Source organism: Argiope bruennichi, chromosome 1, assembly GCF_947563725.1.
Source record: "Argiope bruennichi chromosome 1, qqArgBrue1.1, whole genome shotgun sequence".
NCBI lineage: Eukaryota > Metazoa > Arthropoda > Arachnida > Araneae > Araneidae > Argiope > Argiope bruennichi.
The window spans coordinates 61,280,207-61,299,576 of record NC_079151.1 but is presented as its reverse complement, the minus strand read 5'-3'; the positions used below and the strand labels follow the sequence as shown (position 1 = coordinate 61,299,576).

The 19,370-nt window shown below is 27.9% G+C and overlaps 2 protein-coding genes across 2 annotated transcripts; both read right to left on the bottom strand.

Moving 5' to 3' along the window:
• Positions 1-255: 255 nt before the first annotated feature.
• LOC129971157 (astacin-like metalloprotease toxin 5) lies at positions 256-9,347 on the bottom strand. Its single transcript, XM_056084672.1, has 5 exons — positions 9,271-9,347; positions 7,691-7,742; positions 4,382-4,496; positions 2,525-2,697; positions 256-524 (listed from the first exon to the last, which is right to left on the bottom strand). The coding sequence occupies exons 1-5, from the start codon at positions 9,313-9,315 to the stop codon at positions 322-324; spliced, it is 588 nt and encodes a 195-aa protein (XP_055940647.1). The 5' UTR covers positions 9,316-9,347; the 3' UTR covers positions 256-321.
• Positions 9,348-10,939: 1,592 nt separating this feature from the next.
• On the bottom strand, positions 10,940-18,664 carry LOC129988427 (zinc metalloproteinase nas-6-like). Its single transcript, XM_056096689.1, has 5 exons — positions 18,570-18,664; positions 16,292-16,343; positions 14,880-14,994; positions 13,558-13,730; positions 10,940-12,313 (listed from the first exon to the last, which is right to left on the bottom strand). The coding sequence occupies exons 1-5, from the start codon at positions 18,606-18,608 to the stop codon at positions 12,111-12,113; spliced, it is 582 nt and encodes a 193-aa protein (XP_055952664.1). The 5' UTR covers positions 18,609-18,664; the 3' UTR covers positions 10,940-12,110.
• Positions 18,665-19,370: the final 706 nt, after the last annotated feature.

Here is a 19,370-nt window from a genome sequence, read left to right as displayed (position 1 = left end):
TCTCACAAATTGTTCATTAATGCTTATGCATTTTTATAACTTTTTTAATTAATTTTATTAATTGTCCAAGTTAAAACTAATACAGTTCCAGCATTTTAATTTAATTTTGAAATCCACTTTGTAAGTGCAACTGAAGGCATCTTCAAAGTGTATATACTTCTTTATCTTTTATGAATACCAAATGCAAATATAGTTTTTTTTTTCATTGTGGCTGATTTTTTAAACATGTAATTTTTAATGTAAATTTTACAAAGAGAGATTCAATAAATAAAAATTTATTAACAGAAACAAAAAAAGGAATTTCTGGTTCACTTCTCATAGTCATAATAATCTAAGTTTTTCTTTGTCCATTTCAGACAGTTTGTTATTACGAACTAATTCTCCGCCATTCTTCCGCTCAATGGTAATCAGATCATTCTTTGAGAATGAGTAGCTATCATACATCATGATGGATTCATAGTCTATTTGAAAGACATTCCACTTGTATTTGCTAGGTTCCAGCTTCTCGAATTGAATCTTGTGTTCTGGAAATACAGAATGCATTTGCTAACTCAAATAAAGACAAATTAATCAAATTGAAACAAATAAGGCAAACGTCAACAAAAGCAACTTGAGGCTTAAACAAATAAGGCAAATTAAAATTAAGAGAAGTATATCACATTCAAAAGTTCAGAACATACAAAATCAGTGGAAGTGGTCTCTCCGAAACTTCCTCGCATGCTCTCCAATCCCGCTTTCGCCATCACCCCACTCCCGCAAAAAAATTATGGATGTTGTGTAAGGCTGCAAATGTAGCGTTGGTGCACGATAGATACGAAATACAGATTCTGTGATATGAATGTAGAATTTGAATTGATTCTATCGTGTGAATGTAGAATTTGTATGGATTCTATCATGTGAATGTAGAATTTGTATAGATTCTATCATGTGAATGTAGAATTTGTATTGATTCTATCATATGAATGTAGAATTTGAATTGATTCTATCGTGTGAATGTAGAATTTGTATTGATTCTATCATATGAATGTAGAATTTGTATTGATTCTATCTTGTGAATGTAGAATTTGTATTGATTCTATCATATGAATGTAGAATTTGAATTGATTCTATCGTGTGAATGTAGAATTTGTATTGATTCTATCATGTGAATGTAGAATTTGTATTGATTCTATCATATGAATGTAGAATTTGTATTGATTCTGTCATGTGAATGTAGAATTTGTATAGATTCTATCATGTGAATGTAGAATTTGTATTGATTCTATCATATGAATGTAGAATTTGAATTGATTCTATCGTGTGAATGTAGAATTTGTATGGATTCTATCATGTGAATGTAGAATTTGTATAGATTCTATCATGTGAATGTAGAATTTGTATTGATTCTATCATATGAATGTAGAATTTGAATTGATTCTATCGTGTGAATGTAGAATTTGTATTGATTCTATCATGTGAATGTAGAATTTGTATTGATTCTATCTTGTGAAGGTAGAATTTGAATTGATTCTATCATGTGAATGTAGAATTTGTATTGATTCTATCACATGAATGAATATTTTGGGCGCTTTTTTTCAGACAAATTGGAACAAAGATTTAACACGGATTTACAATTGTAATCATTTTTTTAGTACCGAGTTTAATGATTTAAGTCGTTGCGTTTATCTGCATGTGAAAGTACAGACTCACAGACGATCAACCTGTTGGGAGATTTGGTCTCAAATTTTATGAGAATCAGTATTTTAGATGCTAAACCTGTGTATTAAATTTTATAAACCTAATTCTTTGAGTTTTGGAGTTACCGAAGAATTTGGAGTTATCAAGTTTTGGATGAAATTCAATCAGATGTCTATCTGTCCATCTTTGCAAATGTGAGTTAACACGATAACTATAAATTGAAGGGAGCTAGATAAATACAATTTTGTAAGACGACTTCACATCTAAAGGGAATATGTGGAAAATTCAGAACCAAAACCTGGAAAAGGCTGACCATTGATCGATCTGTATTTTTACAAGTATGCAAACTTGATAACTGGGAAACGTAATGACTTAAATATAGGAAATTCGTAAGTGATTTGGAGACTATAACTGTAGTTTTATGATAAATTTTGGCTTCAATCGATCAGAAAAAAAGACGTCAAAAATGCACATTTGGCATTCTGGTACTTGTGTAATGATCGCCAAAGACCGGACGCCAATAAGCTCCTTCGCAAATAATGCTCATCAATGGCGTGAAGTTAATAATCCACAAGTGCATTTATTAGTGACATTACGAAAAAGTTTCGAATGAAACCACTTCCTATAACTTATAGAAAGTTTCATTTGTAAACATAAAAGAAAAAACTAAACTACAGGTAACATAAATTCTATAATCGACAATTTCTGCTGTAGATTTAGGGTATCTACATCTGTTTTCTGAAACATTTCTTAGTTTTAAAACTTTTTACTTTAACATACTAAATAATTCGATTACCTTCCTGTTAATGATAATGAAGTGTTCGATAAATTTTATGGATATACTTGCCTTCTTCGATGTTATCCCAGTGAATCGTGAGATATTCATCACGGTCCGGCCTGTTGTGTTCATGTTCGAACCCAAACACATGGAGCAGTTCATGGAGAATGGTTCCAAAATCTCTGCAACCTACTCCAAGGGAAATACTTTGAAAGCAGTTGTCGCCGCTATTGAAATAGCATCTGTGAAGAAACATTCGTATTAAGATAATTGTTTGAAATATTTCATTTAGTAATTTGTTTACATTTCTTATTAACATATATTTCAATCACTTAAATTGGCATTCATATTCTGCCCTCAATTTACCCGTATATACAGTAATATGGAATATTTTGTGTTTAATTTCGATATCCAAAATAGAGAATAGAATAACTTTAAGAATAGAATTTAAGAACTTTATCCTTAAACCTATCGATCTCAAAATGTTTTACAGATTTATAATTTTGATGCAAGATTACATGCAAGGTCGACCTTGGGAGACATGGCATCCATTTCGAAACATATAGATTAACTTTCTGCTTTCCAATAAACCAAATTAATAAGAAAATTGAGCGGGTTTTGTCTCCTTTTATACATTTCAAATCTGGTGGAAATGGAAATAAAAAACAAAAAAAACTTAGGCTGAATTTTTTTTTTCATATTTATTTTTGTAATTTTTAAAAATAAGGTCATTGTTTTATTTTTGCATAAACTATCTATACAGAATTTTGACTTTTTCTATTAATGATGCGAAAAGAATACTGAATCGGAAAAAAATTTATCTAAAAGGCTAATTAAAATCATACCTATGATCAAATAGTAAAAAAAAAGGACTTAAGAACTAATACCTCCCTTTTTTGCTGTATCATTAATTTTTTAAACAATTTTTTAAAAGATATTAAGGATTTGCGAAAGGTTGACAGCTAGAACTGAGGAAAAAAGAAAACTTTCTTACATTCGTAAAAATGGCGTGCCTTTTATAATGATGATGCTTAGGCACATTTCAATTGAATTTGTCCCAGTGTAGTTACCTCACTGAAATGGGTCAAGGGTAGATTGTACTTCGGCACTGGTCTATTTAGACGTACGAATATTTATGAGTAATCGGTTAATGGTAAATTCTGACTGCATACCAAATTATATCTATATTTAACTTCAATTAGCTACTATCAATTAGCATGAACCGTCAATCTGTTTATGGATTTGTTAGTCTGTTTATATTTTGATATGAATCGAAGACTATTGTGAATTTAATGTTTGTAACTCATTACAATTTTGTGTTAACACGCACACGAACGAACAGATTCTATATATATTTCTGAAGAATTTTATACGAAATTAGTAAAATTCACCAGTTTTTATGTAAATAGACATAATATGTACGTAAATAGACATTTCTTTGTATTATCCTAATTGTAGACAAGTATAATCAAAAATTGGTTTTGTATTTTTTTTTTTTTTTTCCGATTCCTCAAAATCTTTTTGTAAAATTCATCGAAGAGTGAAATACTTTCTATATTTCGTTAATGAGAGCGTAAAAAATTATTAATAATAAAAGTTGAAATTAATATTCTGATATTTTTATCAAAAGAAATTTAAAGGCGAAAACATTAAATTAAGAATGTTTAGATATCAAATTAAAGATTTACTATAAAAACTGTATAACTACTAGATAAAAATGAATGAATTATATAATACATGGAAGATATATTATATGGAAACAGAAAAGTAAGTTTCCAATCTGCAATTTCCACAAAAAAGTAAATAGTTTGAGTTATTCGACTGTAAAGCTCATTAAAATATACGCAAAAAATAAGAGTTTTCTAACTCTTCCAACACATAACTTTCCATATCAGAATGTTTTCTAACGAAAAAACAATTACTTACCCGTCATCTTTAGTAATGTTCAGATAACATCGTTGAGTTGTTCGTGGAAGGAATTGAATACGAGAATACTTTTCTATTTCATTCATGGCATTTTCTATATGTCTTCGTTTGAAATCTAAATGATCAGATATATTATGAACACGTTGATACAAATTTGGATTGCATATTAAATCAAAAAATATTTAATTTGGCTTTTATAGTATATATTGCGAACAACCGAATTCTTAACACAAGGAATTTATTTTAAATGATATCATTAGAGTTCCAAGATAATAAAAATGCAATTTTGATGTTTTTTTTGGGGAACCACTATCAATTGATTAATCTAATATCTAATAAGAGGTACGAATTAAAATAAGGTAATGAGTTTGTTGTTATTCCTTATGACACTTGCCATGGACAAGCCCGCTGTTACGAAGCGATTTTAAGCCGGTGGGGGAGCTGCTCTTGTTTTTTTAATAGCGTCAACTAAGGCCAAGAGTACCACTTTGCTACTCACGCATCACTCATTCGCTTGCACAACCCCTTCTTACAAAAGTGCACATTCACACATATCTCACAGATAGAACAACGGAAGAAAAACCATGCCCAAATCGGGACTCGAACCCAGGACACCCAGATCACGAGGAAGACGCTTTACCCCTATGCCAGGACGCTGGCAGGTAATATGTTTCCTTTAACGAATGAAATTGCTCCAAATGCTGACTTTTTGCCTCCCAAAAAAGAAAAAAAGATGTACTTAGTGGAAAATTGACAGGAATTTGAATATAATGTCCTGGGTTATTCTGGGTCTCTGTGACCTAATAGTAAGGTTTTGATTGCGAAGCAGGAGAATTCCGGATTCGGAATCCTAGTCCAACAAAGAGACGCCGTTTATGTGAACCTATGCACATTAAAAATGATGGCCTTCCATTGATGTGATGTGAAAGGTTGGAGAAAGGGGTACCAGCTGATCTGGATTCAAAATTACAAGGCCCATTCCAAAATAACCCTACATTTGTTTTCAAATAAGACATTAATATTACTGAGTTAAACTTGGATTGTCCTGTTTTTATATTTACTTGTAATTACTTCAAGGAAAAAAAATAATATTATTTTAAAATATGCAATTACATTCGGGAGAAACTTTTTGAAAATCGATATAGAATACACAGACTTTGAAAATGTAAAAATAGATTGAAGAAAACGGGGATCTTAAAAAATTATAAAGTAAAACAACTTCTAGTTTAAAAGTTTATCAAATGATATGTTTAAAATTTTGCAGATAACTTGAGAATTATATTGCCTAGTTGTTTTAAATCTAGTTTTTAAATATTAGGGCTCAACTTTAAATAAAATTTTTTCTTCACTGAGAATCATTAAAATAACAGTAAAATCTTTCTAAGTAATAAGATTGCTTATTCTATAGTACTGTATCTGCAGATCGTAATGAGAAACTGTCATACCAAATTTGATTTTAATTTATTATTTTTTTCATAAGAAGTTGTTACCAAAATTTAGAATTTGAAAAACTGGCTTTTAAAAATGTAGAATAGCATTAAATCAGGAATTATACGATTATAAAAATAATTTTATCTTCCCAAAGAAAATAATTGTGCAAACGAAATTGAAACGGTTTTTATAAAGGTAATTCAGAAAGAAAACGTCTGGGAAACTATTTTTTGTCGCACATGTCAACTCTGTCGAAAATGTCAAATAATTTATTCTATTTTCTTAATTTTTGGAATTTTTTTCACTAACGAAAAAGAATTCAGAAATTCAAAATATTAATTAAAATCATATCTTAAACAAAAATTTTAAACTTTAAATCAGTTTGCATCTAAGTATTCTACGTCCTAATTTTTAACTTGGGAAGTGAATGACAAATCGATTACAAAATTCAATTAGAAAAAAAAATTAGTTGAATAAAAATCTGTAAACACTAGAAAGATTTTAGTAAATTTTGTCTTGCATTGTTTTTCAATTACTTTTTATTTGCGTCTGACACACTGAAAATAGATTTAAAAGCAAAACTTTTTCTTTTCTTATCTGAAATTTAGGTTGAAGAGGTTTAATTTAACCAATATTTAATATCTTATCTGAATTTTTCCTTTATTTGAAAACTGCATAATCAGATAAAAGAATTTTAAGATAAGGTTATAAAAACAACATTACACGAATTTTCATTATTTTTATATGTCATAGAAGCAATAATACAGAAGTTGCCAGCTTTTTTATTGCTTTCTTTGTTTTAGGACAGGGCAGTAATTACCTGGTGGCCATATCTCACCGTCTATACTAGAAGTTACTAGATTTGAGACTCGAATGTACCAAAGATTCGTCATGGGAAAGCAGTCATTTTTCGAGTTGACTGATGTCACATGTTTTATATATTCATATCATATGTTTTTCATATATTTCAAATAGTTTTTCTACATGCTTTTTGAACTACATGCATAGACTTTTTTGTATATGGTGTTAATAACTTCAAGAAATCTCCGAAAATATATTGATTTGGAGTTAAAAGCGTGAAAACTCATTTCTACTATTGTTAAAGGAAACGGAACTATTTATTAATTATAAAAGTGTGTGTGTGTGTGTGTGTGTGTGTGTGTGTGTGTGTGTGTGTGTGTGTGTGTGTGTGTGTGTGTGTGTGTGTGTGTGTGTGTGTGCGTGCGTATGTACGTGTGATTGTGCGTGTTTACCGACGCTCAATAAACCAGATCTTCAAACTAAAGATACCTAATTGATCACAAATATAATTTGGAGAATTCAAATGTGCACTTCCAACCGACTTTTTTTTTCAAAAATTTCATTTAAACTTAAATTTTTAATTAATTTTAACCTATGCAAAACTTTGACATTTTCCCGCGATAACTTCCAAAAATATTATTGCACAAAACTGATTTTTACACCGTGTTAAAATTTTTTTAAAAATATACCCTTTTATTAATCTAATAAGTTTTTATTCGATTTTCCCGAATTCTGACAAAGTTTAAAAATACTTTTTTACTTAATTTTCAGCAAAATTTTAATTCGTCTATTGAAATTTATATCACTGTGATTGTTTCATAAAATTTAATAGGGCGAATTTCATGCATTTCTATAACTATACAAGATTCGGCTTATTATCTGATCAGTAATCCTGAGGTACTAGAAAGTGAATTTTCATTATCATGAGAGAAAAAGTGCAATTTGTTTATGTATTATCAGAAATTATTTTTTCCTGTGAAGCCAGTAAAGGATGGTTTTTAAACAAACTCTTTCATAATTTGAATTAAAATATCTTTTAGTCGTTGAAAGATTTATGTGTACAATTAGATTTATTACCTAAACAAGGATCGATTTCATAGTGAATTTCCCATGCATCACCTCTTCCATCCTGTTATTAAAAAGAAGAAAGAAATATGAATTTTTTAAAAACATTTTTAACGGCAAAGAACATTTATTAAATAATAATTTTCTATTAAAAATTCACAGTTTTAAAATTTTCTTTCATGGCTTATTCTGTAATTCTTTATTAAATATTGAAAAATAAAGGCTAAAGATCTGATTACACTAATAAGAAAATGATTCAAAGTGCTTAGTAATTACTACGAGAAGTTTCGTAAAGGATTGCTAATTATTGGAATATTTAAAATAATTTTTTTATTTATTTTTAATGCTTCTATTTAAAATGCTTCTATGCTTTTTTCACTCACATTAAATATAAAAGCATAAATATCAAGAAAAATTTTATAACATGACATGATCAAATTTTTTTGGCGGTTACAGTATTTTTATTTTATATGCTCCGTATACGAAAAAGTGAAAACTATTATTATTAATAATTACGAGAAACAAAACAATTAAAACCGAAAAATATGGTATGATAGTTACATGGGAGGAGTTTCTTCGAAATTTTTTTATTAGAAACTCGTAATAATAAACTAAAAGAATTATTTCTAAATCTTATTTAAAATTAATTAAAGATTTTTCACTTAATAAATAAATATTTTTCTTTTATAGTTACATACTAAATCCTATTAATGCATTTTATTTAAATTAGTTTTCAAACATTTTTAAAATTAATTTTTTGACAATTTAGTACAAAGATAAATTTATTCTTTTCTTCTTCTTCTTATTATTGATGAAAGTCGATAACCAAAAAGCCGACAAAAATAATAATGATAAAATCAAGAAATGACTAGCTTAATCAGTAAATAACAGTTTTGTCATCTAAAACTGTGTCTATGTACAAGTATTGTCTTCCTAGGAGATATTGCAGAATTCTTTAACGATTTAGATATAAATAATAAAAATTGGCATAACTTGCTATATTTATTTTCTAATATATCGTTTTTATTATATCTTTTGATCACAGTTCAAATGAATTAAAAGCATATATTATATAAAATATTTTTTTAATTTATTAATGATTTGCAAATCTAATTTCAGTATTTTTTTCATTAAAGCTACATTTCATAAAATAGATAAACAAAAATTTGTACGATTTGTTTCTTAAATAAATTCTATTTTGTTTCTTAAATACGTTATTTCAGATATGTTTACGATTTAGATTATACATAAAATTTAAAGAAAAACTTGTTTATATAAAATATTTTTCATCCATTAATATTTTCTGAGATTTATTTTGTACTTTTTTACATGGAAGAAACAATTACTGTCTGTTTTATAAACAAGAATATAAAATTGTAACAAAAAGCGCTATGAGCTATTAATAACTATGCAATGCTTTGTTATATTTTTAATTACGTAAGACTATCTGTTAACTGTCTTTGATATAAATTATCAGATAGCACAAACATAAATAACTCTTTTTTTTTTGTTATTTAGGCTTACATTTACCGAAATTACATTTCTTTTCCTTCATCTGACTCTACTTATGCTTGTGAGAAATTTGGACTTACTTCATTTGACAGGTGTTGGTCTTCCTGGTGTATATCTGATGCCATTTTTTGATTCAATGACTTCAATTTGATATCTTAAAACAACACCTACTCTTATCAATTAATAATGATAAGAAGGCCATGAAGAATTGATAAAACTTAAAATGATAATGCGTGTAACAATAATGAGTTCAAACTTGATTTGAAAAATTTTATATCATTCACTGCAAATTTATAATATTGCATATTATAATTACTTTTTAATTCAAAGACATTTTAATATAATTAATTTATTAAAGACCTTTCATTTAAAAAATCAGTTAATAGAGTAACAATAAAGTTTTGATACCATTTTCTTTTGGATTTATAATTACAACTCTACAAATCCGAATTTCTGTATTGTAGCAATTTCATAATCACTGTAAATATAAAAAAATAGAAAAATTGTTTTAAATTAAAAATAATAATTTTTTCTGAACTGTCAATGTAACTGACTGTTAACTTTCACATAAATATGGTATAATTTAACCAATTCTTTTAATTATTTATTTGTTATTTATCATTTAGACTCTCATTTTGAAATTGTATTTATTTATTAGAATATTAAAAGCAATATTTTATAAGTTAATTCAACAGTAACACACAGTAATATTGTTTATGATATCATACAAGCTTGATATACAAAAATAATTAATTTAGAGATAGTTTATTTGTAAATATTCCATTTAGTTGTATAGACTCCTATTTTTATATCGAAAAGTTTCTTAACATATTGTCTTAAATTACCTATCCAAATCAGGAAGAATTTTTTTTAAAAAATTTAGGGAATAATTTTTAGCTTAAAATAAGTAAATTTAAATTTTTTTTTCCTTTTTTTTCTTTCTTTAACTCTCTTTTTATGAACAACCAAATTTAGTCAATTAAAAAACTAATTTATCAGATATGCATTCAAAATTAAAAATAAAAAATTCCACAAAGATGTTTTTTTAATTTTATGAAAAATACATATTTGTTCTATAAAACATCAAAATTAAGCATATGTTAAAAAATTCCAAAATTTTTTTAGTCATTGGATCTTGCATTCATTTCATTTCTGAAACTGTTGGGCATTAAAATCTCAAAACGAACATTTAAACAATTTCTTGATATCATAAAATAAACATAATGTTTTAAATGATTTGATGACGCAAAAATTGTTTATGGAATATTATTAAACTCTATATACAATGTGCAACTGAAACGAATCCCTTTTTTACTTATTGTTAGGTTCATTTATTTGACTTGACTCATACTTGAAACCTGAGAAATTGGTTGAATTGAATGCATTTTTTTTTTTTTTTTTTGCTTACTATTAACATAACTGAATTTGAGGAAAGAAATATATTTCAAGCTTCTATTATATTTGCAATAATTATTAATGAACTTCAAATTGAAGATTAGAAAAAATTAAATTACAATAGTATATTTTAATGCACTTTCCGAAATTAGTTTCTGAAAATTGATTTTAAAAATTAATTTTCATAAATTTTCACAATCTAAAGGGGTTAAGTAATACATAACCATACACCTTGCTTCAAATAATTCAGATGAGTTGTTGTAAATAGAGGACAATTCAATATTTCAATAATAAATGTTTATTCATCACATTAATATATAATATAGTATACAGCAAGTTATACTCATCCATATATACAAAGAAATATACAAAAGTAGAAATAGATTAAGTATCTGAAAAAATTGTTCAATAATATCCGTAGTAATACAACTCGCATCAAAAGTTACTGCATATAGTACAGAATTTTGTAATGAACAGCAACTTGTCATTTCACCTCTATTTGTGGCATTCGTTTATGTAAAAAAAGTTTTCAAAACAGAATGGAATATCTGCAGTGCTTTGATGATGAATCCACAGATTCAAGAAATATTCAATTGATTCAGTCTGAATCAAACAGATCCAGGCATTCCAAGGTGAGGAAATTCTGAAAAATCTAGGAGGTGATTCAGGATAAGCATAATCCTTGCTTCAAATAATTCAAATCAATAGTTGCAAATAATTCAGGACAGTTTAATATTTCAATAATAAATGTTTACTCATCACATTAATATAATATTGCAAAAAGTTATATCAACACTTGTCCATATATACATAGGAAAACACAAAAGAAGAAATAGTTTAAAAACTTAAATAAACAATTTTTAAATAATACAACTCGAATCAAAAATTATTGCACAGTTTCGTTTGTATAACAAAAGGCTTCAAAAAAGGCGCTGTGCGGACGATGAATCCACAGATTCAAGATATATTCAAATGATTCAATCTGAATCCAGTAGATCCTAACAGTCGAAGGTGAAGAAATCCTAAAACATTTAGGTGGCGATACAAGATAAGTTATTTCCAGATTGACAGCATAGCGATCACATGAGAAAACTGCCTCTTCGCTTCTGTCTCAATTGGTGTTAGAATTAGTATAATTAAAAGCACTACAAATGAGAAAACAGAACATCCATAATTTGCATCTTTTCTGTATGAGAAAACAGAAATTTTTTGCCTATCACTTCATGACACAAGAGATGACTGAAGAGGTTCGAGAAGTCCACCTTTCTTGGTTCCAAGTAAGAACTCTTTAAGTAAGATACTAGCCAGAGTGTTTCTATAATAAATTAACAATAGGTGGTAATTGTAATTTTTAATCATGCTGAAACAGTAATTAAAATTCATTATCTTTCTCAGCCTTTAAAATATTTTAACTTTCAAATCGAAAATACCGAAATCAAATTTATGAAAAAAATCATTAATAACAATAAAAAGAGAGAATGACAAAGAAAGTTCATAGACAGAAATTTCACAAAAATTTTCAAGATTACAACGATCTCAATTTTTCTATGTCCATGTCAGACAGTTCCTCGTTTTCTTCTATCTCTTCCTTATCCTTTCTCTGAATGGTCATCTGGCCATTTCTCGAAAATGCGTAGCTGTCGTACATCATAATGGATTCATAGTCAATATTGAAATCCACCCAATCGTATTGGCTCCATCGAAGTTTTTTGAACTGATCCTTGTCTCCTAAAAGTAAATTTCTTTATACAGCATATATTTTCAAAAAAAGGTGCATGTTATATACTATCGCAATAACCTTTGTCTTTTTTTCTACTAAAAGTACTAGATATAATTATAATTAATAGGAAACAAGACAAAAATAATTAAATACATGAGAGCGCTTTACCATATGTATGAAAATGTTTAACTGAGTAATATTATTCATTTAATTATTTTGAACTGAATTAGGATAAAAATTCCCTTTATACGTTATGAATCCTGTATATTTAAATTAATGGATTTATTATGATTTTTCACATGTGAGCTTTTCCTTTGAAGTTTGCACCATAATTAAATTGAGCCATTTTTCGTTGAATGTGTACTGATATCTTTATTCAAAAAATGCAATTCTAACAAAGAAAGCCAGAATAAGATGAATATATGAATCTGAAAAAGTAACCACTTGATACTAATCGCAGTGTTCTCAGTAATAAACTTTAATAACTAGCGATTTTAGCACAGAATATGGCAGAAAAAGAAAAAAGTAAACCGACTAAGCGGATATAATTACAAAACAGGAACGGCCTGAAATGTGGAGTATCATTAAACTCTTGAGGCTGACTTTAAAAAAAATATATAATATCTTTATACACTCTTATATACAATGCATATGAGAAAACAAACTACGCAAATTTCATCAACAAACACACGTAAAAGGCTATAAAGCGGCTTCTTGACTTAATATTTGAACGTAGTTACACCATATTATTCTTGAACTATAGCTGTCTTTTTAAATAGCTTTAGCTTTTTAAATAGCTTTATAGCTTTATTTTTTAAAAATATTTATTACATTTTAAATAGTCTACTTTGCATGGAATTGTTTATGTCTAAATTTTGCTCAGCTTCTAATAGTATATCATAGTGAACCGAAATTCAGAAACTGGTGCTTACTTCTGGCTGCGCAATTGTGTACTGTATCGACCATCTTCATGTCATCGAAGTTCTTCAAGAATTTGGTACCTTTCGCGATATACTGTGAACATCAAATTTTAGATCAAAAGATGCTTGAAATAAAATGTCTTCAATTGGACATCTGTTTAGCTTATAAATTTCTACTCATATTAAAAGAACAATTGCCTTGTAATAATTATCCTTGAGAATTTGATTTGATATAAAATCATTCGATTCCGATATCAATAGGGAAAACTTCTCCTTACCACAACGAATGAATCTTGAAAGAAGAAAAAGTTTCTTTTTGCGTTTCATCTTACCCTTTTTTATATTCCTCCAGTTAATGGTAATGTAGTCACTTCTGTCAGGTCTGTTTTGTTCATGTGGAAATCCAATGGCATGGAGCAGTTCGTGAAGTATGGTTCCGTATTCTGTGCAACCTATTCCAAGAGAAATACGTGGTCTGCACTCACCATAACCTTCAAACCAGCACCTATACAAAAATTTATTTTCATTCAAGTAAAAATGCTTTAACACAAACATACGACAGTCATAACATTTTTGGAAATGTTTCGCTTTCTGGACATCATTACATCTCCGTGTCTATCTTTTCTTTAAGAAAATATTACTTCAAATTATGGATTATTATGAATTCATTAGCTATATAATTAGCTATATTATACAACAACAAATTACGTTTGAATATTTCTAATATAGAGTACATGTAAATTACTACTGCATTTAAAAAAATGCAGCATTTGGTATTATATTATTACTGCAATCAAAATATAGAATTACATTTCTATGTCGTCGATTTACAAATATGTAAATTTGACAGTGGATCTGAGATAACAAATTTTACTTCAATTCAGTATTACTTAACAATTTCAAATTTTGAAACAGATAAATGTATATGCAAGTTAAAATACGCTTTGTCAATATATTAAAGGTAAATTTTGCTTTCAGGAATGACATTATAGGCATTATTTGCGCTTCTTTAACTATTTTAATTATATGTAAAAATAATGTCACATATGTATTAGAATCAGGAAAAGTATTTTTTGGTAATTATCTAAAATTATCTAAACAAAATAAGTGATCGAAATCAATAACTGAAATCTGTATGATTACAAATGGTGGTGAAGTTTTTAATATAATTATCTGTTGACATCTGTTTTTGAATTTCTTCAAATCACAATTAATTACCAAATGAATAATTATTTATGGTTTTTAATTAGGAATTTTGATGTAAAAAAAGAATAAAAAAGTAAACATTTCATATTTATTCTGATCATATAAGCCGAATTGGGAGATACAGCTTTTCAAAGTCCAGACTTATTAATGGTGAACTGGCCATTAAGAATTCACAGTAAAAGGGAAGGCAGTCCTCAGGAGCCTATCATTATTTGAAAGATTACCAACTACAGAATAAACGTCATGCAATATAATTTAAAAACTATAAAATAATTGTCATTTAAAAATATTCGGCTTTATAAAAAATCTTGGTTTCAAGATTTGCCGAAAAGTAAATTATAGAATGCAATATGCATATGTTGCGCTCGCGCGCGTGTGTGCCTGTGTATGCGTGTATATGAGGTAGATAAAATATGAGTCTCAAAAATAAGAAATTTAAATTAATCACCCATCTTTTTTGGTAAGAGTCAAAAAACATTTTTGGCGTCTTCTTGGCACAAATCGAATGCAGGAATATGACTCGATTTCTTCCATCGCTTCTTCTATTCTTCTTCTATTGTATTCTATGTAGGTATTAAATAAATCAATTACTATTTATTGTAATCAAAACTTTAGATGAACATATATTATATAAAAGTAAAAAAAAAAAAAAATTCCAAAAAATAAACCAAAATAATTTTATGGAATTATTATCCAGTAGCTGATTACAAATAAGGAAGAGAAACTTTTTCGTGACAGCAAAGAAAAAAGATATACATTCAAATGTACAATTTTTTATTATTTACAAAGAGTCATGACACAAAAACATATTTAATTTCATGTCACCTCATTGGATGCCCTTCAAGCCACCTCTGTATTATATGCATAAGATTACCACTTTTCAAGTTGACTTATAAGTTGATAAGTTACGACTTATAAGTTGAAATTAAATAGCTCAAGAAAACAATAAGTGATACAAAAACTGCAAAAAAAATATTGATTCTTAATTGTATCAGTAGGACAGAATATTTTCGAAACGGAAGGCGTCATGCAATTAGACAACAACAACAATAAAATAAAACAGTTAAATGGTTAATATCAAGGCTTGCATCTCGCATAATCGGAAAAGAATTTCATATCGATACAGACTGCGTAACGAACATCCGTTGCCATACATTCCAAAGAATATCATCTAGTGTTTCACTCATGTCATCATATCGTTTCCTTTCCAGCGTTGTACTGTGTACAACAAGCCATGCTGTAAATTTTGATGTGAAATAATTCTTCTTATAGTTGTTATTGCATTTTTTTTTCTTTGTGTTACCTAATTATGTAAATTTTCGCCTACTAAATGTGACTGATTTGCGACATCCTATTTCATTTCAATATTTTTTATTTCTCTTAGTCACTGTATCGGCTGATTACCCTAATTATTAATTTAAAAATTACGAAAATATCTTTCAAATGCTTCGAGCTACAGTCATTTTTACATTCAGTCGGGCAAACAATGGTTTGAACTTTCTATTGTTCAAAATGGAAACATTGGAAGAGGAATAGATTAATAATTTATATTAGTAAGAATTAATTTATAGAATTGAAGCATTTTCCTTTTAGCCTGTTGCAAATAAGACCAATCATATATTTGAATAATTTTATTCGATTTTAAATGTAGCTTTAACAATATTAAGATAAATCATTATTACATACACATATACAAATTACATTTTTCAGATAATATTATATGCAAGAAAAGAAATGTTTCAAATACCAAATAAAAATTATTAGTTATGTATTTTCTTTTCTACAGATATATTTGTCTACGGTAATATTTATATGCTTTTAAATAATGACGCAAACATGAAAATTAAATGTTCTACATACTTAAAGAGCGTTGAAGTTTGTAGTAAAATGTATAATGCCGCCCATCGTCTATCTGTAAAAGAAATAAGATCAGCAAAAGGTGAACAATTAAAAATAATTAATGTTAGCCGTCTTCTGTGACCAGCTGTTTGTCCATCATATTAATAGAATTAATTATTAATGTCAACCATCTTTAATTAACTACATCTTATCATACCAAATCGAAATAATATTCTAAGTTATACTTACACAATAAATTATGTTTATTTATTTCTAAAAGGTGTCCTAAAAACAACGCAAGATTCGAATTTTCCACCATTCGTGCAGTCGGCAACCCTATTAAAAAAACCATTTGACAGCTGATAATTTAAAGTTAGTAAAAATGAGCGCTTCATGATAGAATAACGTGATAACTCAAGATTTAAATTAAATTTTTTTTAATGTAGTATTTTTTCCTTTTAAATTATTATATTTTTGTTGAATCGTAAAGTACACATGATAGGGTTATGTATAACACATAGTATGTAATAACACATAAGGCAAATGTCCTCCCCGGCTCCACTGGCACATACGCACTCTTTTGCCGAAATTTTCCAAGTGCAGTTGTATTTCGCTGATCCAGCGTTGAATTTCCTCCTTCAATGCACGCGTGCTTGTGGGCTTATTGACATAGACATTTGACTTCAAATAACCCCCCCCAAAAAGAAATCCAATGGTACTAAATCACACGATCTAGGGGACAAATTCTCAAATTTTCGAACTGTGGCTAATAGACTTTCATTATTCTTGAAATATTGTTCATGAATGAAAACATGTTGGTACGCTCCATTTTTAATAATCCCAAACTATCAGCTGTCAATACTTTACTGTAAGAATGGTGGCAAATTCAAATCTTTCGTTAATTTTGATACACTCTTTATAAGAAAGGAGATAAATTAATGGGTGGATAAAAGTGATGAAATTTATCCATTTGTTGAGAGGTGGAAAGATGTGCTAAGATTTTATTTTGAGATGTCTGTAGAAAATAGAGATTGGACAGAGACAGATGGCCTTTGATGATATCTTTAAACCTTATGAAATTTCAAACAAAATTAAAATTGACAGTGAAAAATTGGCGGTAAATTCTGCTTTTTGAATTGAAGCTCTGTTTTATTTAAATCCATAGATAGTCAAATGAAATAATATATATATATATATATATATATATATATATATATATATGATTTTTTCCGAGACTGGAGAGCGATGGAAGACAAGCAATCATTAATAGTATATCGATAAATCAAAAGCATTCGTATGAAATTTAAAATTTTCTGAATCAAACCAGGAGTTGAGATTGGGGGATTAAATCTTTAGCTTTCCTAATTATTTTAAATATAATAAATAATACACTTTCAAGTGACATTAAATTCTAATTAGCGAATCATCATAAGCTTTAAAATAAAATAAATACAGAATTCCCATTCATAAATTTTGCAAGTAATTCGAAAGTGATTAAAATGCAGCAATAATCCATGAAGAAAATACGAGATTATAGCTTAGCTTAATCTTGTTATAATACGGCCAGTTATAAAGCAATATAAGGGTTATATGTGATGAACCACCCATATCTGAAACATAAGATGATTATTATGAATTCATCTAAGACAGAACTTAGCTCTAAACGCTTATGTTACAACACGCTATACATTTAAAGCGCAATGGGTTTTAAAAAAATGGTGTCAATTTGGTGAAAGAAGCGTAGAATTATCCAATTTCAAATATGAAACTTCATAACACGGGAATTCATTGCGATATCGGACGTATTGATGCTGACATAGAAATCTTAATTCTCAATCTTCAAATTTTGAAAAGCTAACAACTATTTGAATAAATAGATAGAAAGTTTGAAATCTTTATTAACCCTAAAATGTTTAAGAATTAATCATATTGCAAATAATTTCTTTACAAATTTATAGATCAAACACAGCTTTTTTTTTTTTTTTTTTTTTGGAAAAAATAATCTAGTAGAATTTTTACTAAGCATTTAACCCCAAGCTTAAACATCTGTTTTTAAATTTCACCATAGTTCTTCTATCAAAACAAATATTAGTATAATTTTCTTATTTAAAAATAATTGATCGCATTTTGGAATTAAACGTTAAGCCTTACATCGCATGAAATTAAGAAATTTACATCAGTTTTTAATTTTAATTTGCAGGAAACTGTCTCAGAGAAAATCAATATTTCTACAGTTTTTGTAAATTTAAAATCATCATTTAAACTTTGTTTCTAATAATAGGTGGTATAAGTGACTTACTTCAGCATTAAATCGTCCATTCCAACGTTTCGTAGCCATTACTTACGACAATTTTAAACTCTATGTCAGAGAACAAATGTAAAAACGCCTTGCACTTTCACACCCAAAAGCTTCAATAAAAACTGGAAGCTATTACCTATAAAAAACTACAACAGTTGATGTTTACGTTATAAATAGATAACAAACCGAAAATAAAAAGAGTAAGCATCTTGTTTTGGGTGTGGAAATTGGGAAACCGGTACAGCATCCTTAGCATAGGAAACAATTTTATTTCCTTTTCCGGTGCTTGATTGTCTGCGTTTTTTAATTAAAACTCCCAGATTTTCTATATTTCCATTCGAGAGTTTTCCCATATTGAGAGGAAAGTGGGTGGTATAATAAGATGTAGACTGATATCCTAGTCATCATTTCATTTAAATAATTGTTGCTACAAATCTATGAAAATAATGGTAATATATGTCTTATTTCTCCATTAAAATAGAATGAATATATTCTCGGTACAGTGACACTGGAAAGGAGATATATCGAGAATTTGAACTTTTCAGCTGAATCAATCATATTTCAATTTTTGTGAAACTTGAAATAAAATAAAGGAGGTTTCTTGATTACATGGATTCTGAACATTTTTCTTTTAAATATGAATGAAAAAATTTATTACGTGCTAGTCACTAAGTATCTTCCATGCACAATTTTGGAATAGCTAACAGATAAAAAAACTATCAAATCAATTAATGTAAAAAATAAATTCCTCTCTGAAAGCTGGAAGGCAAAGGTATATTCCTCTACATCTGATATATTATC